Source organism: Spinacia oleracea, chromosome 2, assembly GCF_020520425.1.
Source record: "Spinacia oleracea cultivar Varoflay chromosome 2, BTI_SOV_V1, whole genome shotgun sequence".
NCBI classification, from domain to species: domain Eukaryota; kingdom Viridiplantae; phylum Streptophyta; class Magnoliopsida; order Caryophyllales; family Amaranthaceae; genus Spinacia; species Spinacia oleracea.
Window position 1 is genome coordinate 2,972,513 of NC_079488.1, and position 25,549 is coordinate 2,998,061.

At 36.9% G+C, this 25,549-nt stretch overlaps 2 protein-coding genes across 4 annotated transcripts; one reads left to right on the plus strand and one right to left on the minus strand.

Annotated features, from left to right (window-relative positions):
* Positions 1-7,064: 7,064 nt before the first annotated feature.
* LOC130466726 (vicilin-like seed storage protein At2g18540) lies at positions 7,065-8,316 on the minus strand. Its single transcript, XM_056835342.1, has 4 exons — positions 7,719-8,316; positions 7,563-7,637; positions 7,385-7,482; positions 7,065-7,331 (listed from the first exon to the last, which is right to left on the minus strand). The coding sequence occupies exons 1-4, from the start codon at positions 8,314-8,316 to the stop codon at positions 7,065-7,067; spliced, it is 1,038 nt and encodes a 345-aa protein (XP_056691320.1).
* A 197-nt stretch (positions 8,317-8,513) lies between these two features.
* Positions 8,514-18,298, plus strand: LOC130467727 (uncharacterized). 3 transcript variants are annotated; one of them, XM_056836389.1, is made up of 6 exons: positions 8,514-8,973; positions 9,098-9,335; positions 9,848-9,911; positions 12,676-13,787; positions 17,090-17,153; positions 18,137-18,298. In XM_056836389.1, exons 4-5 carry the CDS (start codon positions 12,689-12,691, stop codon positions 17,116-17,118), a joined length of 1,128 nt encoding a protein of 375 aa, XP_056692367.1. In that variant the 5' UTR covers positions 8,514-8,973; positions 9,098-9,335; positions 9,848-9,911; positions 12,676-12,688; the 3' UTR covers positions 17,119-17,153; positions 18,137-18,298. The 3 variants fall into 3 exon arrangements, 2 of the variants coding, with proteins under 2 accessions (XP_056692367.1, XP_056692368.1); XM_056836390.1 differs by having other exon boundaries at positions 8,514-9,335; XR_008927431.1 differs by lacking the exons at positions 12,676-13,787; positions 17,090-17,153; positions 18,137-18,298 and adding an exon at positions 10,895-11,056 and having other exon boundaries at positions 8,516-8,973.
* The last annotated feature ends 7,251 nt before the right edge of the window (positions 18,299-25,549 follow it).

Consider the following 25,549-nt stretch of genomic DNA (forward strand, 5'->3'; position numbering starts at 1 on the left):
TAAATATATGCCTAGGGTCATAATTTATACATGAGTTTTTTAGCAAGTATTCATACAATAAAAACAGTGATTTTTGAGCAGAAAAAATCAGTCACATTCTTGCCCATATTAGCCGAAAATAATAGTACCTTAAGGGCGATTCTAGTTGGTCAATCTTAATGCGGATCCGGACGTGCTGTGGACTATCTACGGAGGGACGACACTTGGAGTCCTAAAGACTTGTTCTTGTTCGGTTCGGGCGCATCTAGGGAGGGCACGCTACAAAGTGTATGCACCTAAATTATGTTAACTGATTATGTGTAAATAATATGTTTCCTGGCATTAAGGTTTTCCGCATGATTTATGTTTTTCATATGTATCATAACCTAACACAAAGATGGCTGGAAATACCTGTGAGAGGTACTAGTGCAGTAGGGTCCTTCATCTTACCTTTAAAAAAAAGAGTACTGCGTACTCGGTACTCCATATAATAGGTCTTTCGCATACGCGGCGGTGTACAACAAGTTCATGCTTAGATCAACTTTTAACATACTTAGATTAAGTTTTTATATTATGAAGTAATTTTTGATAGATAGACTTTGAAAAACGTTACTATTATGAGTTATTTTTATTAAAATAAAAACTTTTACTTAAAAATAAATACTCCGTAAGTAACTGTCACATTATATTGAAGTATTTTTAAGCATTTTGTGGTAACTTAGCATCCACCTTATTATTGTAACTGGATGTAATGAATATTTTGTGATGCTAGTATAAAATTATAAATCAAGACAATTCTAACATGACTCCACTCGTAACCATTAAAGGAAAATAGAAAAGTTATACGGGGTCCTCCATACCATTTTTATCATTGGGACTTAAATATGGTTGTGGGTCGGGCTGGATTACGCTTCTGGCCGAGGTCCTGAACGGGCTGGACCACGCCAAACCTACTATGCATGGGGTTGTGCCGTGCCTGGTCGAAAAGTTTAAAATATGGCCCAGGCCCACGGGCCGTCGTGCCGGTCCGTGTCGGACCGTCTTGCCTAAGACTTATTTTACTAAACTTAACATGTCTTGTCGTGTTGGGTCGAGTTGTACCGTGCCTTGTTGTGCTCTTTCCCAAAGAACGTGGCCTATGCTCTGTTTACAACATCGTACTTGCATTGGGCCTTGTCACGCCTCAGGCCGGCCTTGGCCCACAACCGCTTGCTGGGACTTGCACACACGAATACACGATGATGAGTGGATGAGTTTAGAAAGGAAGATGCTATATATACCCAGGGGGTACAGAATAGTGTTGTACCCAGGCCTCTCATTGGCTATTGCCACATCAGCAATGCCACATGGGGTATAATTTTCTGATTGAAATTTGAAGTTGAATTTGAATTTGAAATTTAAATCCCATTTTAATTTCATTTTCCTTTAATTTTGCAGTAATTAGGGTTTATGTTTTGCAAATTAAAAAATATTTGGGGAAGTTAATTAGAAGAGAGAAAATGATGATTAATTTGGTAATTAGGTTTTCAAATGAATTAGGGGAGAGAAAATGACGCTTAATTCCCGATACGGTAGACGAAATTCCGGTGAAGATTCAACAACGTAGAGCATCTCCTGAGGTCGAATTCAATTCTCCGAACTTTGGGTTCGACTTTATCATGGTTTCGAATCGCCGTCCTTCTGGTGTCGATTTTGAATCTCCGACCTTCGGATTCGAGTTTATTAGGGTTTCGAAACGCCGTCTTCGTGGGTCGATTTCAATTGTCCGACCTTCGAGTCCGACTTCATTAGGGTTTTAGGTAAAAGAAATTGAGCCGGTGGTGGTTGAATTAAGAATAGTCAGAGCTTCGAAGTTATCGCTTCCATGTCAAATTTCTAGGTTGGGGGGTTCAGATCTGGTTTGATACACATTAGTCTCGTAAATGAATTTAGTATGAACTATTATATATGTAGATAAACTGTTATGACTTTTATTCACAAGTACAAGTATGTCATTCAAATTTTATATTTAGTTTACGGATAAATACTTTAAAAGTTATGCATAATCAATGGCTCCGACCTCACGTCAGAATGGCAGTGCGCACACATGCTATCTCCTTAGTAACGGGTTCGAATCTTGCTTAATGCCTTTGTTTAAATCCAGTGTCTCACTACCTCCCCCCCCTATTTTATATTTTTTTACGTTATATTTATTGATTCCAAGCCCATGTTTATGTATTTATATATTTATTATTTAGCCATATAAAGAATATTATGTCCACTCTAACATATCTTGGTCTCATTCCCCCATCTTATTTTCATGTTTAAATTTCCAAAGGTTATCATACTTCATTCCAGAAATATCGCTATATTCACGTTGTTCGTTTAGTGAAAAAATATTTAGTCATAAAGGACCGTACTAGATTCGTATCGTTATATAAAGTCTAATATATCAATTGAATATAATATTTACTTTATACACAATTCCAGAGATAACAAGTCAACGCCGTGTATTGGTTCAATATTTTCGGAACGGCGCATATATATTCGGAACGACGCAAATATTGGTTCAAGAGTAGGTAACTAGTTACATTACGCAACACAGACTATTCAACCCATAGGCTTAATTGTTGTTTACATCACGCAACAAAGGTGTTCATTTCACCTTACTTATGTATAATTAGTAATGGGTATTTGAAATATACCGCTAGCGACACTACCTGCTATTCATAGAAGAACGTACGGAAGGTAATGTTTCTACCAAAATCACAATACCCGCAAAATAGTTATTGAATCCAAAATATAGTTTTAAATTCCTACAGCCACAACAACTTTTAAAATCCCGTCTCCTTGAGGCAGCGGTCACTTCTCCTTCAGTTTTTCCATCACTTCTTTGTTACCGATTTCATTGGTTTCATGGGTAAGTAGACGTCCAACCACGGTTTCTCGAGTGTCCCGGTGATTACGAGGGTAGTCCTTCATCTGCAATTAAAGATGAGTAGTATGTTAGGAAGACATTCATTCAAATATATGTATTACTTCAACTCATATAGTCTAGTGAAGGGAATTAAACCTGACCTGAAGTAGTAATTCTGCGTCGACCAAAAAGTTTAGCAGACACGACATACAAAGTAAATCACCGTCATCCGGGTGCTGTTGAGTTACTCCTTGCAACACGCGCTTTGGTACCCACGATTGCACCCCAGGCTCGAGCATTGGGCGGCCCACTGCCTCCACAGACAACACGGTCAAGTAGTTATCCTACAAGGCGCGAATGTAAAGAGAATTAGTGGTGCTACTATTAAGTAATAAATAAACTGAGATCACCTTGATCTAGTAGTTGGGTTAGGGTTTACCAGCATTTCGACCGCGATTGATACATCTTCGGGATGCGTTTCTCCCTGCAGTTCTTCAAGTTCCCCCGTCGGACAATACACGCTGAAATGAGGGTTGCCCTTCTTAGGCTTCGACTTCATGATGTAGACCCTCCACTTGCCATCTCTATTCACTGGCATCAAGAACTGGGAGCGTAGAGTTTGTAAGTAAAGTTTACTAGTGGAAAAAAAACGTAAACCTACAAGTCTTTACCTTCCGCTTTACGTTAAAGTCAACTCCCTTGGCTCTTAGATCCTCCACAAAGTCCTTTGAGAGTGCAAGGGTCTCCTCCTCCTTTTCATTACCCTTGAAGGAATATAAATAGGTGAGTTCCTTGCATTTCCTTTGAGGTCCACGGGAAAAAAAAATAACGGCTAATGATAATGATAAATCTTACCCAAATATAAGGGGGAATGACACAAAACCAGTCCCTTTTTCCAGCAAGTTCTTGGTTCACACAGTAACACCAAGCTAACATAACCTAATAACGTCCAATTCTATGAATAATGGGCGCGTGGGTGATTAGGTGAAGGGGACAAAAAAACAAGGTATTATATGTACCTGAGTTGTTAGGGTGCCTCCCACTTTGAGGGCATCGTAGAGAACTCCTCTGCTAAGCTGGAGGTTTGTGTATTTATAAAGGATTTTTTCATCAAGTGGGTTGTTTACAGGTGGAGAAGCACACATGTGAGTATCTATACTTACATGGGGATAAGCCATGTATTTTTACAAGAAAACACACCCTATACTAAAACTTACCCTTGTGGGCGTTGTTTGGAAAAAAATAACCGTAGGAGTAGGAACCATTCATGGCTATCTGTTAGGTTATGATACATATGACAAAACATAAATCATGCGGAAAAACCTTAATGCCAGGAAACATATTATTTACACATAATCATTTAGCATAATTTAGGAGCATACACTTTGTAGCGTGCCCTCCCTAGCTGCGCCCGAACCGAACAAGAACAAGCCTTTAGGACTCCAAATGTCGTCCCTCCGTAGATAGTCCACAGTACGTCCGGATCCGCCTCAAGTTAGACCAACTAGAATCGCCCTTAAGGTTACTAGGAAATTCGGTTAAGTGTTTGCAAGTGTTTGGCTTATTTTTCTTTCAAAACTTACCCTTAGAATACTTCAATCCCATGTTCATAAATTATGACCCTAGGCCTTTATTTATAGAGGTTTGGAAAGGGAATTGGAATCCTAATAGGATACGATTTAATTAAACTTAGAATCCTACAAGGACTCTAATTAATTAAATAATCATTTTAGGAATAGGAATTTAATCATACACCAAATCCTAATAGATTTAGGACTTGTGCATGGACACAAACACACACACACACGCACGGAGCCACGAAGGCTCCCACGCGTGCGCGCTTGGCCCACGCTAAGCAGCCACGCCTTTGCGCGCTGGGCCTGCCTTGCGGTGGGCCTGGCGCTGCCATGGGCCGTGCGTGTTGGCGTGCGTCTTGCTTGCTGGGCGATGGCCCGGCTTCGTGCTGGGCCTTCGTCCGGCAGGCCTCGTCCGATGCTAATTCGTACGATACGCTTCCGATTAAATTCCCGGTTCCAGAATTCATTTCCGATACGAACAATATTTCATATTTCCGATTCCGGAATTAATTTCCGTTTCGAACAAATATTTAATATTTCCGTTTCCGGAATTATTTTCCGATTCCGATAATATTTTCGATTCTGCCAATATTTCCGTTTCCGGCAATATTTCCGATTCCGACAATATTTCCATTTCCGATAATATCTTCCGATATGTACCATGTTTCCGTTTCCGGCAACATCTACGACTTGGATAATATTTATATTTCCGATGCGATCCATATTTCCGTTTCCGGCAATATCATCGTTTCCGGAGTATTCACTTGCTTGTAACGATCTCAGCTCCCACTGAAACCAAGATCCGTCGATTTCGAATATCCATAGATGGAGTATTTAATGCCATTAAATACTTGATCCGTTTACGTACTATTTGTGTGACCCTACGGGTTCAGTCAAGAGTAAGCTGTGGATTAATATCATTAATTCCACTTGAACTGAAGCGGCCTCTAGCTAGGCATTCAGCTCACTTGATCTCACTGAATTATTAACTTGTTAATTAATACTGAACCGCATTTATTAGACTTAATATTATATGCATACTTGGACCAAGGGCATTATTTCCTTCACTATCTGGCTCGATGTGGGGACTCCTCGGGGGAAGGGTCGTCTCACCGTCATCCGACTCATCACCACTGTTATCACGACTGTATTTTTCGGACTCCTCCGTATCAGTATGATCTGAAAACTCCGATTCGTCATCATCCTTCCTCTTCCTTTGTTTCTTCTGCTTTTTCTGTCCACCTGTGGCTCTATTAACTGCCTTTCTCTTCTTTTCACCCTTACTTGTTGCCTTTTGTGAACCCTATAATAAGATTGCATAGAACATACCACTTCTTATTAGTGTGTCACATTGAATCCCCTAAAACAAAAATAATTTCATACTAAGAAAGTATTTCACAGTAACCCCTAGCCACCTATTTAGAATCTTGTTTAATGTTACCTTTGCTGCTTCACCCTTTGAAGTGTTGAATGTTACCTTTGCTGCTTTATCCTTTGAAGTGTTGGCTGGAGGAATATCTTCCATTCGTGGAGCTGATATTTTCCTCCTACGCTTTTGCTTGGGTTTACCAGTTGCTGACTAGATCATAACAGCCACATAGAGTATGAATGAAATTTGTTGGATAGTTTAAGATGTTAACGGTTAACTATTTGAAGGACTTACGTTCTCTGCAACGTTAGCGTTGGCTCTTTTTTCTGCTGCTTTCTTCTTCGGTTTGGCCTTCGAGAGTTCCTTCCTTAAAGATGAGTTTGGTACTTTAGGGGGCCCGTGAACGACGTTAAAGGCACCCTGTCGTTCATATTGGCTCTCTGGCACCGGCCTTCCAATGGGGTAAGGGCTACCATAAACCACATCCCTAACAACCTTCACATGCACAACATATAAGTCGAGCTTCCAAAAGAAGGAATAAACAATTCAAAACATGATGGAATAAAATGCACAATCCTAAATCCAAGCCGTGATCATATGGATATAACAAACAATTTGACAAAATTTCACGAAAAAAAAGTTTAATATGAAAGGATACCTCAGCGTGTCCAAAATTCCCATCTTCAACAGACTTATCGGACTCTATAACTTGGCAAATTTCCTCATTTGTCCACGCTGCCAGTCGTGGGGCGCCTATTTCCCACTTGTTACCCGAGTGGCCAAACTTGATTCTGTCCACATATGCAATCTGGAACAGGCAAATATACAAGTGTTTAAGAAAATTATAGAAGCAAACATAGAGAACAAATGCTTTTTACAATAAGGGGTTCGTGTCCATTACCAAGAGAACCAGTGCTGAAGACTTCATCCCTTCCTTCTTATCATGTTTACCTCACTGCAAAAGCCAATTATGTATGACCTAGGCCCAATTCCACCTCCATGGTTTGTGGAAATAATTGCTCCTCATCACAGCTAGCAACTTGGGGCTAATACCATTGTTTTTCGTCAAGCAGAAAAGATTACCGAGGCATAGTAGGATGAAATTCCTTATGAACTTCGACTTGTCCTTATACTCAAAATAAGCCATGTTCCATGCATCATGGTCAATCTGCCAGTTTAACTTCCCAAATTCTTTGGACAATTCGCTCAGCTCGTTGTCATAAGCAATTTTGTTTGGGAAATCCTACTTCATTTCGCCAGATGGCAATCCAGTTATTGCACCCCCCATTTCTTGGGTGATAGCTATCTCATAATCATCCCTTATTCGTAACACTCCTCTATTAGCATCCCACTGGCTTTGTAAGAAAGCAATGAAATATCTATCCAATTTTGTTATTTTTAGGTTCAAGATGGACCCAAAACCTGCTTCCTCAACCCATTGTCTCCTTGTATTACAAAGTGCCGCAACCAATTGTATGACACTATCAGGGTACGCCTTCAATGGTGGGTACTACACGGCAAAAAAAAAAAAATAAGTTTAAAAATTATAATTAATTGTTTAACTCCTTGGTAAATAGGAATTTTGCACAAATTATACTTACTTCCTTTAACAGCTTTTTCATCTATGGATCGACCGGCTTTCTTCCTCTCTTTTTTCTCTACTGCATTGGGACCAAAAAAAAATTATTAGTATGAACAAATAGTTTTAAGTTCACAAGCATCTATTGAAGAATGTAATGACCTGTAGCACTATCCACTTCCTGTCTTGGTTCTTCAACATCTGTATTCTCATCACTTGTATCTTCCTCTTGTCGATCTGCATTAGGACCAAAAATAAATTTATTAGTATGAACAAATAATTTTAAGTTCACAAGAATCTATTGAACAATTTAATGACCTATAGCTTCATTCACTTCCTGTCTGGCTTCTTCATCATCTGTTCTTTCATCGTCTGTATCTTCCTCTTCTTCAGCAACTGATGGTCCTGGTGCTTCATTGTGTGCATTATTGTACCCAACCCTCTCCTCCTTTTCCGCCTCTAACTCTTCAGCCTCACGCTGTCTATTCCTCTCCTCTTCCTCCTCTAATGCTTTAACCTGATGCTGCCTATTCCTCTCCTTTTCCGCCTCTAACTCTTCAGCCTCACGCTGTCTATTCCTCTCCTCTTCCTCCTCTAATGCTTTAGCTTGGTGCTGCCTATTCCTCTCCTTTTCTGCCTCTAACTCTTGAGCCTCACGCTGCCTATTCCTCTCCTCTTCCTCTTCCTCCTGTAACTTCTTATCCTCTAACTCTTGTGCCTCACGTTGTCTATTACTCTCCTCTTCCTCCTGTAACTCCTTATCCATCTTCTCCTTAGCCTCACACTCCCTATTCATCTCCTCTGCCTCCTGTAACTCCTTATCCATCTTCTCCTTAGCCTCACGCTCCCTATTAATCTCCTCTGCCTCCTGTAACTTCTTATCCATCTCCTCCTTAGCCTCACGCTCCCTAATCATCTGCGCTTCCCCCTCTAACTTCTTAGCCTCAGCCTCACGCTGACGCTCACGCTCCCTATTCCTCTCCTCTTCCTCTTCTGATGTCGTTGTTCCTTGTGTTGTGTCAGAATTTCCATGATCTTCATTCCCCTCCTTCCCTTCTACCGTAGAAATGGTGTGGCCTGGTGATCCCGTAGCATCACTGTAATCCCCCGTAATTTTATAAATCTTATTAATACATTTTAACGTATAGTTAATTATATTTAAATAGAATTTACGAATTTTAGAAATAAAAATGTAATTAACGAATATTTATTTTTATACGTTTTAAATATTTCAACGATTTATGAAATTAAAATAATTTTAGAATTTCATGTTGAAAATAAATCGAATTACAAAACCGATTGAATTTAGAGAACGTTCCTAATCGATTTTGGAATGAAATCCTAAAACTAAGTTCCTAATTCTAGCCCACTTTGGTAAAGCCCATTGTGATAAACCTAAACCCCCATAATCTCATCTCACGTGAAACCAAAGAAACAACAAAAGAAAAATCTCTCTCCTTCATCCTTCACCCTTCACGTGAACCCTCAAACCCTCAAACCTTGCAGCCGCCAGCCACCAGCCACCGCACACCGCCTGCACCACCCTCGCCGTCGGCGTCTCCTCCTTCGTCCGGTAAACCTCCCTCCTCTCTTATCTCTTTCGTTCTCCTCCGTTCTCCTTCTCCTCTCACGTTTTCCTTTTCGTGATTGGTTTTCCTTTCGTTCCTCTCCTCCTTAATGCTCGTGGTTTTGTGCAGCAACCACCACCCACCTACGAAACTGACCGCGACAGCCACCGTCCTGTGTCGTCGCCGACCAACCAGCACCAACTTCGCAATCCTTCCACACGCAAACAGTCCTCCCTTTGGCTTGCTCCTTGCTCACGGCACCACCACCAACGACCCGAGCAACCCTCGCTGCCACCATCGACAGCCGCCACCGCCGCTGCCGCGCCATCTCCGACCGCCGTCCAACCACTCTTCATTCTTTCTTTTGGTTAATTCTTAACCCTTAAATTAATTAATGTTTTAATTACGTTTTAATGATTTAATTATGTTTCTTGAATTTAAATTATAAGTTTTATGATTTGATTATGAATTTCAAGAATTATATGTTTGCATAATTAGATTATTAATTTCAGATTATATAAATGCATTGAACTATTAATTTTTAATTATTTAAAGAATGAATTTTAAGGTTTTTAATGATTTAAATCATGGTAGGATGTTTAGGAATTATTAAATTTATTGTTTTTATGATTTCAAACATGTTAATTATGTTTCGGAGTAGTTTGAAAGTAGTTATATTGCTGGAAATTTAAAGTATGATGCTTTGAAGAGTTTTCAACGAATTTCAATAATTAATATAATAATTATGATGCTAGAAATCAAATATTCAAGTTTCGATATTGGAAAATGTTCTAATTATGTTTATGAAGGGTTTGAAGCTCCCTAATGTTGCTGAAAATTCAATATGAATTGATATGAGTCTATATTGGTTGTTGTTAGGTGGAGAATTCTCCGTAGGCGACTTTTGAATTCTTAAAGTGGTCTCGCATTTTGTTTACACAAGGTACGTACATACCTGTGTGCTTGGAATGTGTGCTAATTGTTGAAACCATGTTGAACTTGTTGGTGAACTTGGTTGTGTTGAGATTGTTGTTGAACTTAGTTATGTTGATATTATTGACGAACTCGGTTAGGTTGAAATTGCATGTTTAATATTGTTGGACGGACATATTGAACTTATATTGCATTATGAGAATTGTAACATGTTAGTATGGAAGATTGATGCAAACATGTTTGATTGGGAACACTAGATTATTTAGTATATAATTCAGATCAGTTAATTGTTGTTCCCTTTTAGCTTTTCACTACTTTATGAGGGCGGAGGACCTCATTTAGTAAGTTGAAACCTTATACCCATATACAGGGGTTGATCAGTATTAGAGAAAAGATTGGAGTTAATTGGAATGAGTCTTGTTTGATGCCTCTGTGATCACTTACTCAATTCCAAGATAAAAACAGTTATAAATAAATGTGAGTTGCATGCCTTATGTGATTGTTGAGTCATAACAGGGTGTCAATTTGTAAATCATGTAAAGTGAAACTGAGTAGCAATAGCTTTAGACTGTGCACGTCTAAAGTGACGGACAAACAGGAGTTGGGGTTCATGGTGGTAGCCCATGGCCTTTCATTCGGACCGGATTGATCACCGCGTCCTATTTTCAGTCAAACGTTCCTCGATATCGCAGGTCACTGAGGTTACGGAGTCGCGCCCGTACCTCGTCTAGCTAGAAAACTCGGTCCATTGCCTATTTCAATTAAAATAATATTATTGTTATAAAAGTCTAGTCCAGTCTAGCCTAGTCTAGTTAAGTATGGTCGTCAGATTATCATGCTTTGTCTGCCCTTAATTATGTTTAATAGTATCATGTTAGGATTATTATTGCTTTAGTATGTAGTACTCAGCTTTGCTGATTACGTGCTTTGTTTGTGTGTGTTGATCATGGCTATGCCTTATTGATCCTGTGATGACCCATCTTTGGTGAGCAGTCTCTAAGGATCAATAAGCGTTGCCCATCTACAGGTTTGAAGATGATGCATCATTGGGATCGGGATTAGAGAGCTTGTAGTTCATTTGATTTTCTAAGTTGGATTTGGTTTGTTTAAGTGGACTCTAAAACTTATTGAATTAGTAACATTAACTTTGTTTTTCGTTGATTGGTTTTTGGGATTTATTCTGAAAATGATTATTTATAAACCTACAGTTAGTTTTATGTTTTCCGCTGCAAAATTCTGAATAAGCCGTTACGTTTTCACACGGGCGATAATGCCTTGATAATTCTCTACGTTTTATATTAAAATGTTCTTTTAGAAAAGAGAGAATTGTCGGGGAGTTACAAAGTGGTATCTAGAAGCTAAGGTTTTACTTAACAATTTTTTTAGGCGCCTAACTATCTAGTTATTTAAAATAAATTTCTTAAAAATCGAGCTTCTACGTATTATAGTGTTCAAAAATTGGTACTTTTTTTTTGGGGGGCCGATTTCCTTTTTTCTTGTTTGAAAGTATATAATATTTCTTATTTAAGTTCGGAATTAACTTATTTATTCGAAACTTTTTGTTTATGTGAATTAAGTACGTTTTTCTTTATTTTCGAAATTAAATTAAATATATTCGAAAAAAATAAAATAAAAAAATCTTATTCCTTAAGTATATTTATTCGTTTAATATTTATTCGCTTAATAAATATGTATTCGTTTATTATTTATTCGTTTAATAAAAATTTCTTATTAATTATTCGTTTTAAAAAAAAAAAAAAATATTCTTTATTTTATTTATTCGTTTATTATTAATTCGTTTAATAAACTTTTTCTTACTAATCGTTCTTGTTTTATTCTTTAAATTCTTCAATGTTTGACCTATTATGATTTATTATGAGAGATGGGTAATATAGGAAAGGGCATATAGGATAGAATTATATGTGCATTAGTAGTTAATTGCTAACATAAGAAGTTAATTGCTATGTGCATGTGTTAAATGTTTAAGTGTTGCATGTAAATGTGCATAGAAATTGTTTGATTCCACCAAACTTATTGTTTTATTGAATTCTGATTATGCTTTGGTTGGGAAATCGTTAGTAAGATCTTAAGTTGTTTGTTTCATGAATAAAACGCTTCTTTCCAAGTACACCAACATAGGATCCTTTGAGAAGATCGACGAATACTGAGGATCTAGATTTCACTTCACAAATTTCCAAGGAAAGAACAGATAGACAAGATGCCTTAAACATTTGAAGTTGTAATAGTTAGTTTGTTCTTAAATGTTTTGGAGAATAAGTAGCAAAGCTACAACAGTTTAAAGTTAAAGCAATAAGAGTTTGAGTTATTCTTTATTCTTTTCAAGGATGTATTAAACCTTTATAGAATTAGCAATAAAAGTTAAAGTATTCGTTTCCAATGTGAGAATTCCATAATTCGCCAACAATAGTTTATGTTTATATCATAGAACTTTTATTTTATTTTGAGGACAAGTGTGTTGTTAATATTTAGGGATTGTTATACTCATTCTTTTGAGGAATAAAAGTTAGATCATTGATTATCCAAAGGACCAAGAGTTTATTTTGGGCACGCAAAGGGAATGTTTTCTTCTTTTTCTACCTTATTATTTGTGATGATTGAATTTGATCCTTGTTTCTTAGTTGAATGTCCGGTATGCGAATATCATTCATAAATGATTGTTTATGTATGTGAATTCTGGATGCTGGTGTGATATTACATTGCTAGGATAATGTTAAGTGAAGTTTCGAACGTAAAATAGAATATATTACTTACAGGTCGCGCTTTAGGATGGCCAACAATAATGACCTAGCTGCTGCTATTCGCCTCTTGGCGGAAAAACTAGCCCAGGAAAGAACTGAGCGCCCCGATTCTGCAGGGGACATGTTTGAAAGGTTTGCGAAAGTTAAGCCACCATACTTCAAGGGGCAAGCAGACCCGACCTTCCTAGAACGCTGGATTAGGGAGTTTGAAAAACTATTTTGGGCGGTAAATTGTCCTGAAAATATGAAAGTAGGCCAAGCTGTCCTTTACCTAAAAGATGAGGCCGATCTATGGTGGAAAGAAAATAGAACTAAGCTAAGTGTTGTTGAAGGATTTAATTGGGACTCATTTGTTGTTGCATTGAGGGAAAAGTTTTATCCTCCTTTTATAACAAAACGAAAAGCGCAGGAATTCATAAACCTTGGGATGGGGAGTATGACCATCGCTGAATATTATAGCAAATTTATAGCGATGTCGAGGATCGCACCTGAAGTTGTAGCCACAGAAGAGATAAAGGCTCAGAGGTTTGAGCAAGGGTTGACCGATGAGTTCCAGTTGGGATTAGGTGGAGAAATCTTTACCTCTTTAGATAATGTGTATGAGAGAACCGTTCATATTTACGGTTTGCAGTCCATAAGGGACGCGAAAAATGTTGTTGGGGAGAAAAGAAAAGAGTTTAATGTCCAGGAAAACCAAGGGAATTTCAAGAGGAATATGAATGAGAATAGGAATGAAAATGGAAATGGAAATTTTCGAGGAGGAAACAGTCAGGGGCACAACAATAGGAGTAAATCCGAGAGAGTGTATCACTGCAAGAGGTGCAACAATAACCACCCTGGGAAGGACTGTAAAGGAAAATTGGTGAATTGCCACTATTGTCAGAAAAGGGGGCATAGAGAGTTTGAGTGCTTCATTAAGCACAGAAAGGAACAAAATAGTAATGGAGGTGGGAACCAAGAGAGGTTTAACCAGTCTGGAGATCAAAATTCAAAGCCTGGAGGGGCACAAAACAATCAAGAGAACTATAATAAGCCTGCAAATGATAACAACAACCAGGATAAGGCTCCGGGCAAACTATTCATGATGAGTAGAAATGAAGCTGAACGTTCTGCAGACGTAGTTCATGGTACTTTTTTTTAATTAATTTTGTGCTAGTTAAACATTATTTGATTCGGTAGCAACTTATTCTTTCATTTTGTCATTTGTTATTAAAAGTCTGAAATTAGTAGATTTTGAATGTTTCATTTACCTGTTATTATGCCCACCGGGGTAACCATAAGGTGTATAAGATTATTTAAGAACTTGCCTTTGAAGACAAAAGATTGCGTTTTCCCTTCTGATTGGACAAAAGTTTAATTTTAGGGACCTAGATGTAATTCCAGGGACGGATTGACTAAGTTTTTCCAAGGATAAGATAGACTGTGAAATTTAGAGAGTAATTTTAAGGAACCTTGTTGGGAAATTGACCTCATGTAGATGTTTTGAGAAGTCCAAGAACCTTTAGTTATTTCTGTAATGCGAGTGAGGAAATGGACGAATAGAGAGCGTGAGCTATTTTTTCTGTAGTGTGCTAGTTGGGAGTAAATAAGTTGGAGTGAAGATCGAGGATGTTCCCAGTGTGAATGAATTCATTGATGTGTTTCCGAGTGGAATTGCGAGTATGTCACCAACTAGAGCATTTGAGTTCACTATAGAGTTAAATCCTGAAACGACACCTATATCTGAAACACCGTATAGCAAGGAATGAGAAAGAGCATGGTAAACACTTGAGAGTTATTTTGGAGACGCTTAGAAAGAATCTAGTTTTATATGGATGAAGTATACAAATCTTGAAGTCATGTGGGTATAAGTGACACTGGCGGAATAGTGAAGGACTAAATTGATTGAAAACTACGTTACTTAAGGGAATAAATTTAAGAGAAGATTCGAGTGGTCCAGGATCGTTAGAAATCATTTGGCATCTTAAAAAGATGAAAAGAAATATATGAATTGGTGAAAGAGCTAGGGGTTGTGCCCAAAAGTTATACATATCCATGAAAGGCATAATGAGGTTTGGTAAAAAGGAAAAGTTGACCAGAAGGAGTCTCTGTAGATCCTGCTAAGATTAGAGAGGTGAGTGAGTGACCTATTCCAAGAACGTGTATGTATCTAAAGTTTTCTAGGCCTAGATGACCATTATAGGATGTTGTGAAAGACTTTTCGAAGAGAGAAAAACCATTGACCAACTTGTTGAAAAAGGAATCGAAATTCAAGTGAAGTGAGAAATGTGAGGAAGCTTTTTAGATTTAGCTTTTGTCGCGTCAATTGAAACCTTATAAGGCTAATTACCAAACCCATGACCTAGAGTTAGCTGTTATGGTGTTATCTACGAATATTTGGAGACATTACCTTTATAGAGCAACATGTAAGATCCTTACCGAGAACAAAAGTCTGAAATTTTGGCAATAAGGTCCAGTTGAATCTTTGGGACAACATTGAAAATGAATATTTCTTTCCACCCTGCAACCGATAGACAGATTGAGATTACTAACGGAATTTATGTTGAAAACCGGTGTTATTGACTTTAAGGGTAATTGGGAAGGCCACCTAGGTTCGATTGAATTTTCGTGCATCAATAGTTACCATGCAAGCATTACGATGTCACATGTTGAGGCACTGTATGGAAAGAATTGTAGAAGTCTTACTTGTTGGAATGAGTTTAGTGAGAATATTGTATTGAGGACATAATTCGTTGAGGAAGAAATACCCAAAGTTATTCCCTGAGATGAGTTACGAGGGCGTAACTCGTTTTATTTAAGAGGGGTAGAATGCGATATAAATTCGCGCTTCTTACCTAATTTTATGGTGTTTTTATGCATTTTTATGCTTATTTTAGCAAATTATACATGTCGATGCAAGTAAATAGATTCTCCGCGTAAGAAAAGGTGTTCATGAGTAATTCAAGAAACTTTAAGTTGGCAAAAGAGTGTACATAAATGCCACAAGTACTTCTACAATAAGAATAAGTTCAAAAGTTTGGAAAGGTATGTGAATTTTCGTGTCAAGTTTCGGGACGAAACTTCTTTTAAGAGGGGTAGATTGTAATCCCCCGTAATTTTATAAATCTTATTAATACATTTTAACGTATAGTTAATTATATTTAAATAGAATTTACGAATTTTAGAAATAAAAATGTAATTAACGAATATTTATTTTTATACGTTTTAAATATTTCAACGATTTATGAAATTAAAATAATTTTAGAATTTCATGTTGAAAATAAATCGAATTACAAAACCGATTGAATTTAGAGAACGTTCCTAATCGATTTTGGAATGAAATCCTAAAACTAAGTTCCTAATTCTAGCCCACTTTGGTAAAGCCCATTGTGATAAACCTAAACCCCCATAATCTCATCTCACGTGAAACCAAAGAAACAACAAAAGAAAAATCTCTCTCCTTCATCCTTCACCCTTCACGTGAACCCTCAAACCCTCAAACCTTGCAGCCGCCAGCCACCAGCCACCGCACACCGCCTGCACCACCCTCGCCGTCGGCGTCTCCTCCTTCGTCCGGTAAACCTCCCTCCTCTCTTATCTCTTTCGTTCTCCTCCGTTCTCCTTCTCCTCTCACGTTTTCCTTTTCGTGATTGGTTTTCCTTTCGTTCCTCTCCTCCTTAATGCTCGTGGTTTTGTGCAGCAACCACCACCCACCTACGAAACTGACCGCGACAGCCACCGTCCTGTGTCGTCGCCGACCAACCAGCACCAACTTCGCAATCCTTCCACACGCAAACAGTCCTCCCTTTGGCTTGCTCCTTGCTCACGGCACCACCACCAACGACCCGAGCAACCCTCGCTGCCACCATCGACAGCCGCCACCGCCGCTGCCGCGCCATCTCCGACCGTCGTCCAACCACTCTTCATTCTTTCTTTTGGTTAATTCTTAACCCTTAAATTAATTAATGTTTTAATTACGTTTTAATGATTTAATTATGTTTCTTGAATTTAAATTATAAGTTTTATGATTTGATTATGAATTTCAAGAATTATATGTTTGCATAATTAGATTATTAATTTCAGATTATATAAATGCATTGAACTATTAATTTTTAATTATTTAAAGAATGAATTTTAAGGTTTTTAATGATTTAAATCATGGTAGGATGTTTAGGAATTATTAAATTTATTGTTTTTATGATTTCAAACATGTTAATTATGTTTCGGAGTAGTTTGAAAGTAGTTATATTGCTGGAAATTTAAAGTATGATGCTTTGAAGAGTTTTCAACGAATTTCAATAATTAATATAATAATTATGATGCTAGAAATCAAATATTCAAGTTTCGATATTGGAAAATGTTCTAATTATGTTTATGAAGGGTTTGAAGCTCCCTAATGTTGCTGAAAATTCAATATGAATTGATATGAGTCTATATTGGTTGTTGTTAGGTGGAGAATTCTCCGTAGGCGACTTTTGAATTCTTAAAGTGGTCTCGCATTTTGTTTACACAAGGTACGTACATACCTGTGTGCTTGGAATGTGTGCTAATTGTTGAAACCATGTTGAACTTGTTGGTGAACTTGGTTGTGTTGAGATTGTTGTTGAACTTAGTTATGTTGATATTATTGACGAACTCGGTTAGGTTGAAATTGCATGTTTAATATTGTTGGACGGACATATTGAACTTATATTGCATTATGAGAATTGTAACATGTTAGTATGGAAGATTGATGCAAACATGTTTGATTGGGAACACTAGATTATTTAGTATATAATTCAGATCAGTTAATTGTTGTTCCCTTTTAGCTTTTCACTACTTTATGAGGGCGGAGGACCTCATTTAGTAAGTTGAAACCTTATACCCATATACAGGGGTTGATCAGTATTAGAGAAAAGATTGGAGTTAATTGGAATGAGTCTTGTTTGATGCCTCTGTGATCACTTACTCAATTCCAAGATAAAAACAGTTATAAATAAATGTGAGTTGCATGCCTTATGTGATTGTTGAGTCATAACAGGGTGTCAATTTGTAAATCATGTAAAGTGAAACTGAGTAGCAATAGCTTTAGACTGTGCACGTCTAAAGTGACGGAAAAACAGGAGTTGGGGTTCATGGTGGTAGCCCATGGCCTTTCATTCGGACCGGATTGATCACCGCGTCCTATTTTCAGTCAAACGTTCCTCGATATCGCAGGTCACTGAGGTTACGGAGTCGCGCCCGTACCTCGTCTAGCTAGAAAACTCGGTCCATTGCCTATTTCAATTAAAATAATATTATTGTTATAAAAGTCTAGTCCAGTCTAGCCTAGTCTAGTTAAGTATGGTCGTCAGATTATCATGCTTTGTCTGCCCTTAATTATGTTTAATAGTATCATGTTAGGATTATTATTGCTTTAGTATGTAGTACTCAGCTTTGCTGATTACGTGCTTTGTTTGTGTGTGTTGATCATGGCTATGCCTTATTGATCCTGTGATGACCCATCTTTGGTGAGCAGTCTCTAAGGATCAATAAGCGTTGCCCATCTACAGGTTTGAAGATGATGCATCATTGGGATCGGGATTAGAGAGCTTGTAGTTCATTTGATTTTCTAAGTTGGATTTGGTTTGTTTAAGTGGACTCTAAAACTTATTGAATTAGTAACATTAACTTTGTTTTTCGTTGATTGGTTTTTGGGATTTATTCTGAAAATGATTATTTATAAACCTACAGTTAGTTTTATGTTTTCCGCTGCAAAATTCTGAATAAGCCGTTACGTTTTCACACGGGCGATAATGCCTTGATAATTCTCTACGTTTTATATTAAAATGTTCTTTTAGAAAAGAGAGAATTGTCGGGGTGTTACAATCACTTCCCTCGACCACCTAACACAAACAGACATATAGAAGATAAAATTTACAAAAGCGTAATTTTACCAAAATTCATACTATTTTTATTATTCACACCAATAGATTTGAACATACGGTGTTATATGTAGACTCATCTACCGCTTTCCAAACGTCTTCCTACTCCCATCATAAACAATTGTAATTGTAAGATATCCGGAACATATGAATATATCATTGATTTAGGCGTAAACAGAAATAAACAATAATTTTACCTGTTGCACTTCCTTGTTAATGGGTTCAGCCTAAGTATACATACAAAATCTTATCATTTAAGTAGGCCAATTAAAGCAGCAAAAAAGTGAAATGCATCAAAGATCATGAATTAGGCGGTTATAATTTTAATTTACCTCCGTTTGTTTAAACAAATTGTCCAAATTGTCGAAGAATAAGGTTTTGTCCACGACCGTTGGCCGCGCACATTCTTCCCCAATTGCAGTTACGCTATTCTAGGCATTATGCACCGGATCATCACTAGTATGAGTACCCCTGTTTTTACAATTTAGGTCTTATTTTCATTTTCGTTCTTAATTAAAAATTAAAAATTAGTTACAGAGCACTAAAGTAAAGGAACGCCCGCTAAAATGACATGCAAAGTAAAACCGAAAAATAGCAGGGGAACATGGATTATGGACATTGATTCAGATAATTTATATGAATTAAACCAAAATTAAACTGCAAATCTAAAATCTGAACTAATTAAGTAAAAGTAGAAAGTAAGCATGACTCACGAATGTTGTTCGTCTACCATGGTAAAAAATTCAGACGCCCACTCTCCAATTACCGTTGAGTGAGAAGAGAATTTCAAATAATACTCAGGTTGTGGTTCTGAATTGCTCTAAATTGTAACTGGGTTTTTTGATTTGTGTACAGTAGTTAAAAAACAAAAGGGGAAGAAGAAAGGTGTTTCGCGGTTAGATCAAAGGGGAAGAAGATGAAGAAATTCAATCTTGACCGTATAAAGGTAAGAAAAGCTGATGAAAAGTATCCAGAAAAATGGTTTTTAGTTAGAGTTTTTTAAAAAAATAAGGGATTTTGAAAAAAAAAAATTATTCAAAGACACATCCAATCAAACCACAGTCGTAATAAATTTTCACCTATTCCCAATGTTACTTTTTCATACATCTCTGAACATTGAAGGACGTGGAATACAGGAGGACGTTGATCCCTGTAACGTCTGATAAATTCCAAATCCAACTAATTATAAAATTTAATGCATAATGTTCGTAACAATCATACTAATGTGACACTTAAACTGTGTTACATTAATAAGGGCCTTAGAAATTTTCAAACTTTTATTTTCATGTCTTTGATAAAATATAAAGTTGGTATGAATTAGGCAAAAGTATAGAATTCATATTTTTATGTTTTCATGTCTCTACAATGATAATGAGGTAATTAATTACACTTGAACATTTAATACAGGATAATAATGATTAGCTTGTAATATTGACAGCGAAATATAATTGTAGCTTGGTGGTTGCTTGATGTACATTCTTCATGGGTTCCTGGGTTCGAATGCTAGCAATAGGGCTATTAACTTAAATTTTTTTTCATTTTTTGCCTTTTACTCACCCCTTTAGTGATCCTCTTAAATCTTTAAAAATACGATATGCTTGTCGTGCATTTTTCACCGTTTTTCTTTAATTCGGTTACTTTTATAATTTTATATGATTCATGATTCATGTTTTTGCTTTTACAAAAACACGAAATATTAGTAACAAAATAAGGTAATAAATATTAGTCACTATTTTCTTTAAAATATGTTTGTAATTGGAATAGGATATATAAGTAATTTAATTGTAATCTATTTTTATAGATTTTGAGTCGCAATTTTATTTGAAAATTTAAGAGGCCTAACAATATAATACCATATTGCCCCGTATTTTGTTTATGTTTAGTGACGTTTTGTGAAATTTGGTGAACCACAATTGTAACTAAAAATAACCTTCAAAGTTTGATAACTTGCCATATACACTCTTATTTTTCCCAATTTATTTGAAATTGTCCCAACTTACAATATGATAATAAAAACCAATCTATTTTTTTTGTTCCTGCTCCAATATGTATTTTTACCACCAAAAATATTCATGTCCCTTCACATTCGAAAAATTTCATGTGTCTTTATGTTTTAATTTTTCTATTAATTTCAAATAGTATAATTACCAACTTATACAATTATATACGTTTTTATTAGGGACACACGAAATCAAATACATTTACCTTCTTACTAGGAAGTATGATGAATTGAAACATCAAAGTCACATTTAAAACATAACAAAAGCCGTGCATGGCACGGGGTCAATAGTTACAAATCATTGTTGTCATAATAAATAGACCTTGCTATTTGAATAAACACTATTTAAAAACATAATGATGATGCAATTAAATAAACCTTGCTATTTACACACGGAGTAACTACATAACTGCTGTAATGAACACACACAAACAAATCAAAACGACATACTATTAATGAACACACACACATCAAACTAATCTAGCGTACCGTAGTACGAACCACCCTAACTATTCTAGCGTACCATAGTACGAATCACCATAACAATTCTAATGAACACAAACACAAACCACCATATCATATCTTAGAGGTCAGCATGTTGTACTCTCCAAACTAGGGTAGTATTTGGCGAGTCCCTATCGAAATTATTGAAGTCGATGTTACTAGGGACTGAAAGAAGGGCGTAGCGCTCACCTCTTGAATAAATCGTCCTGGCCTGCTCCCACAGGTCACACACGCACAGGGATAATGTTTAAATAGATGTTTAAATAGATGTAGGTTGGCGTAGGGTATATATAATACGAGCACATAAATAACTGCCATATAAAATACTTCAAGTAATACGTTCAAGTAAAATGTAGGTTGGCCTTCTCAAACGGCATACTAACTTTAAACTATTTCAGACTACACCATTGGCCAAATGGAACATAAACATTAAAGACACTCCAAATTTAATAAAATTTATTACACCTATTGGAAAAAAAAACAAATTGTTGTACACAATTGAAAAATAATAAAAAAAATTAATTAATTGTACATGTGATTACATAAGTAAATTTAGTTCACTTGTGTAAAGAAAACGCATTTTCAACCACGAGAGAAAATCCATATCCACCATTGGAGCCTAAGTCTGATTGCAAAGCACGATCAATGTTCTCCTGGTCCCAGAGGAAAAGTCCTGATGCGTTGTGCATTAAGTGATTATTTCTTGAGTACGCCAAACAATCCACGTAAATAAGCTGGATGAAAATAGAAATAGTATATTAGCACAAGAGTTAATACAATCTACAAGGTACTGTAACGTAATCGTGCAAAAAATGAAATGGTAACTTACAACCAACAACAGGGTGCATCCACAATATGATTCCTTTGAGTTGCGGAAGTAGTGATTACGATACCTCACCAGCCATTTCAACACATACGCCCCCCAATTATATTCTTGTGCACGTTCAGCCTTGTCTAAGACACGTACATGGAAGGTACTTATATGTCTGGATTTAGACGTCGGACATAAAACCATGCCTAGGGCGGACAACAGGAAGTGTTTTTGAAATTCATGTTTTTGTGTTGTATGTAGGAAATTCTTTTCAACCAACTCTGATTCTAGAATACGACCATGAACCGTGTATTTTGCGTACTGCTTCTTTAGTCCTTCCAACACACCCCTTTTTGCTTGATGTGGGTAATACAAGTCTCCACCTGATCTAAGACCTAGGACATAACTAACCATCCCTTCGTCTACCTTAACCCAGTAATTGTCCCTTATTTGGAGTTCTAATTTATCCGTGTCAAACCTTGATGTGATCCAGTGAGCAAACTTAGGGTCAATATGTCGAATCTTCAAACACAGGAGTTCCCGAAATCACATTTCCTCTACCCACTCTTTTTGAGTTTGTGTGAATCTTTTAACCATAGAGGCAAATTGACCAAGACCACATGCAGACCTAACACACTAAAATAACAAGTGTTACTTCTCCCTAATGTAATGAAAGGAACAAATACGATATTTCAACAATTTTCTAGTGTATACCTTATTTGATCCGACCAAAGGTTGGGGATGTGGTAGACTTCCTTGAACTTCTTCTACGGGACTACTAGGTATGTTGTTGCTTTGCCTAAGTTGACTACTTTGACTTGTTCGCAAGGCCTGAATTAATATTTAATTGGATCAAACTAACAATTCGATTATACTAACAATTATACTTTATGTCATACTGATTTTTATATGTACGTGGTACCATAATCTTTATGAAATTGCATTATTTTTAACGGGTATTTGTTAAAAAAATAAAGTACATGTTATTTATAGAATACTTACGAATACTTGGGGGAAAAAAATTGCTCACCTTTGAACAACGATTTGGTATTGAAGGGCCAGGAAACTCCGCCACTGACTTTCTCTTCCTGTTGTTGGGTTGTTGTTGATATTCTTCAATTCTATTGAAATACTGGATAATGAAAGTAAATCTCCCCTGTTTGTAAGCCATGACCTTCATCTTGTCGAAGTCCTGTGTCTCGTCATACAGTTCTCCCTCCTCCTCAAAATATTTAATATCCCGCACATACCAGATCTTGAAATCTTCCCAACATCCGTGGCTCCGGAGCAGAGTGTTGACATTAAGAGGGTTGAAATTTCTTTTTGACACCAAATATGATGTTGATAATCCGCCCTGGTACATCCGGTTTGGGTGGAAATACATTTTCCCGGCGTGCCAAACGGTGAGGCAGACGAAAGGGAATGTATTTCGGTCCGCCTTGTAAGCGAAGGAAATTAATCAATACAAGGTAAATTACACAAATTCATTAAATTCCCCATATTAGGGCCCAAAACATTAGCTATTTTCCAGATCTGACTTACATGGAGTCAGCTTAAACGGAGCGACCTTTGTTTCCAGATCTAGCTTACATGGAGGCTGCTTTGGTTTTTAATTGAAATAAGACGTTTTCTCAGGTGTAGTGAGTCAACAAACAAACATTTATTGAACCTGTGGGTTTCCTAACTCTGTTGAAATCGTTGAAATTAATGTGCAAACAGCAGGTGGATATGCAAAGTGGCAGAAAAGTTAGAGGTATCAAAGCACAATAAAGAGGGGAATCATATCATAAATAATATTTTACACAGTTACATTGTTTCATAGCATACTAAACATAAAAAAATACCATCTAACAAAAAGGAATTTCCAGTCCTCATAAAGACGTGTCATACCGGTTTTAATTAAAGCATGCTAAGTATGAGGATTACATTCAGGTCATTACATTCCAAAAGATGACTGTTACACAGTCTTACAAAACGCCGCCATTTAGGCTTGGTTCAAGCATCTTGGCTCAGGTCAACAAAGTGGACTTTCTTTTGTCTTTTGTGTCGAATGAGGTATCCATCTTCCTCCATTGGCTCTCTCTTTAGCATGGTCTCATCCACTTTCGCAAATGCCACTATTCGTTCACCATCTTTGTTCGGCTCAAGATCTTGCCATGAAAACTTTTTGAGGAGGTACGTGTCCCTCTCTTCCTTGTACACCTCGTCTACAGCCAGAGCGTAACCAGATGAGGTTACCAACAAACCGGCCTTGAAAGGACCGACATGCTCAACAACTTGCCTCATGAACATCCTCCACTCGATCAGAGACCTCTCGTGATCATGACGCTCAAGATCACGGTGAAGTTGTTCGGACATCTTCTTTGACCACCGCGGCTTTCTCTTTGGACGGACTGCAAAACCGGGAAAAAACAACACACAGATAGTAAGGGTAATCATACCGGGACAAGCAGTAATACAAATACACCACAAATAAAAGGAATTACAGAAGAAAAAAAAAGGACAATTACTACCTTCTATATTAGCGTCGGCAACCATGGCAGGATTCTTAGGCTCCCCCACATTACCCAATTTCTTCCCCCTTGGCATTTTTTGTGGGTTTAACTTGAATCAAAATGGTGTGTGAAGTTTGTAACCTAGCCCTATTGGACAATGTATTCAGCTTATGTGGTCTTACACATTTCCACAGACCTATAAATAGCCATAAAGCCATCCCTTTAGTGAAGTTTTTTGGCGGGAAATCTGATAAACATCCAAAGAAATCATCCCTGTATGCCGTTTACATTTAAAGTTCGTGGTATTGAAATTATTTAACATTTTAACCTAATACATGCACGACACTGAAAATATTTAGTATGAAATATGCCATTTTATGGTAACTCCCTGATAGTGAATTTTTCCCGCTAAAAGGATATGGTGGTAGGCCCAATGAACCGACTAGGACAACGTACCATGATTACATGTTTATCTAATTTAGTTTATCTTTATGTCATACTAAGTACACAAATTAACCTTCACAGTTGAAAAATACCCTTATGAAACTAATCCAAAGCAAAGTTTACGTTTTTGGCTGATATAACCCACAAAATATGATTGATTACATTTACCACAGGGCACTCCAGTTATTTTTAATTTAGCAAAAAACATGTTTGTTTGATGCAGTGTAAGGAGTATTCTATTTCAATATAAAGATTCATTTCTTCGATTTAATTATTTAAGAAGTTATAAAGACTAAGGGTTACAGTTAGGGGCAGCTGCCCCCCAAACATCACTTGCTTGAGTGGTTGGAGGTCTTTCCAATTACATATGTTGATACTCTAAAATAGATTGATCAAATGTTTTTTATTTCCTGGCTCATAAAGATACTGAAGAAACGTTTGTGGCACACATAAAGATACGTGCATGTACCAACGTTTCTTGGATGACTGCAAAATACCGATTAGTGCAAATGCGTACCACATAGACATTTAGGAAAGTTCACTTAAACCATAATATTAGAATAAAAAATACAACATGTCCGGAACACAATTTGCCATAAGTTCTAAAGCTGATCACAAATCCAAACAACAACCATAGCTACTTTACTACTAACAGTATTACATCACGTTACAATAACAAATCCTTCCTGCTTCCTCTGAGCATTGATATGCTAATTTGGTGAGACTAGACTCTCAACTTGACTCTCCGAGTGTA

Excerpts from the sequence above, each read along its gene's own strand:
- LOC130466726 (XM_056835342.1), bottom strand. The coding sequence starts at position 8,316 with ATGATTAGGGAGCGTGAGGCTAAGGAGGAGATGGATAAGAAGTTACAG. Across the intron at positions 7,483-7,562 it reads GGAAGTGGATAGTGCTACAG|TAGAGAAAAAAGAGAGGAAG; the intron begins GTCATTACATTC and ends GTCCCAATGCAG. Across the intron at positions 7,332-7,384 it reads AAATTCCTATTTACCAAGGA|TACCCACCATTGAAGGCGTA; the intron begins GTTAAACAATTA and ends TTTGCCGTGTAG.
- LOC130467727 (XM_056836390.1), top strand. The coding sequence starts at position 12,689 with ATGGCCAACAATAATGACCTAGCTGCTGCTATTCGCCTCTTGGCGGAA. Across the intron at positions 13,788-17,089 it reads TTCTGCAGACGTAGTTCATG|GTGGAGAATTCTCCGTAGGC; the intron begins GTACTTTTTTTT and ends GGTTGTTGTTAG.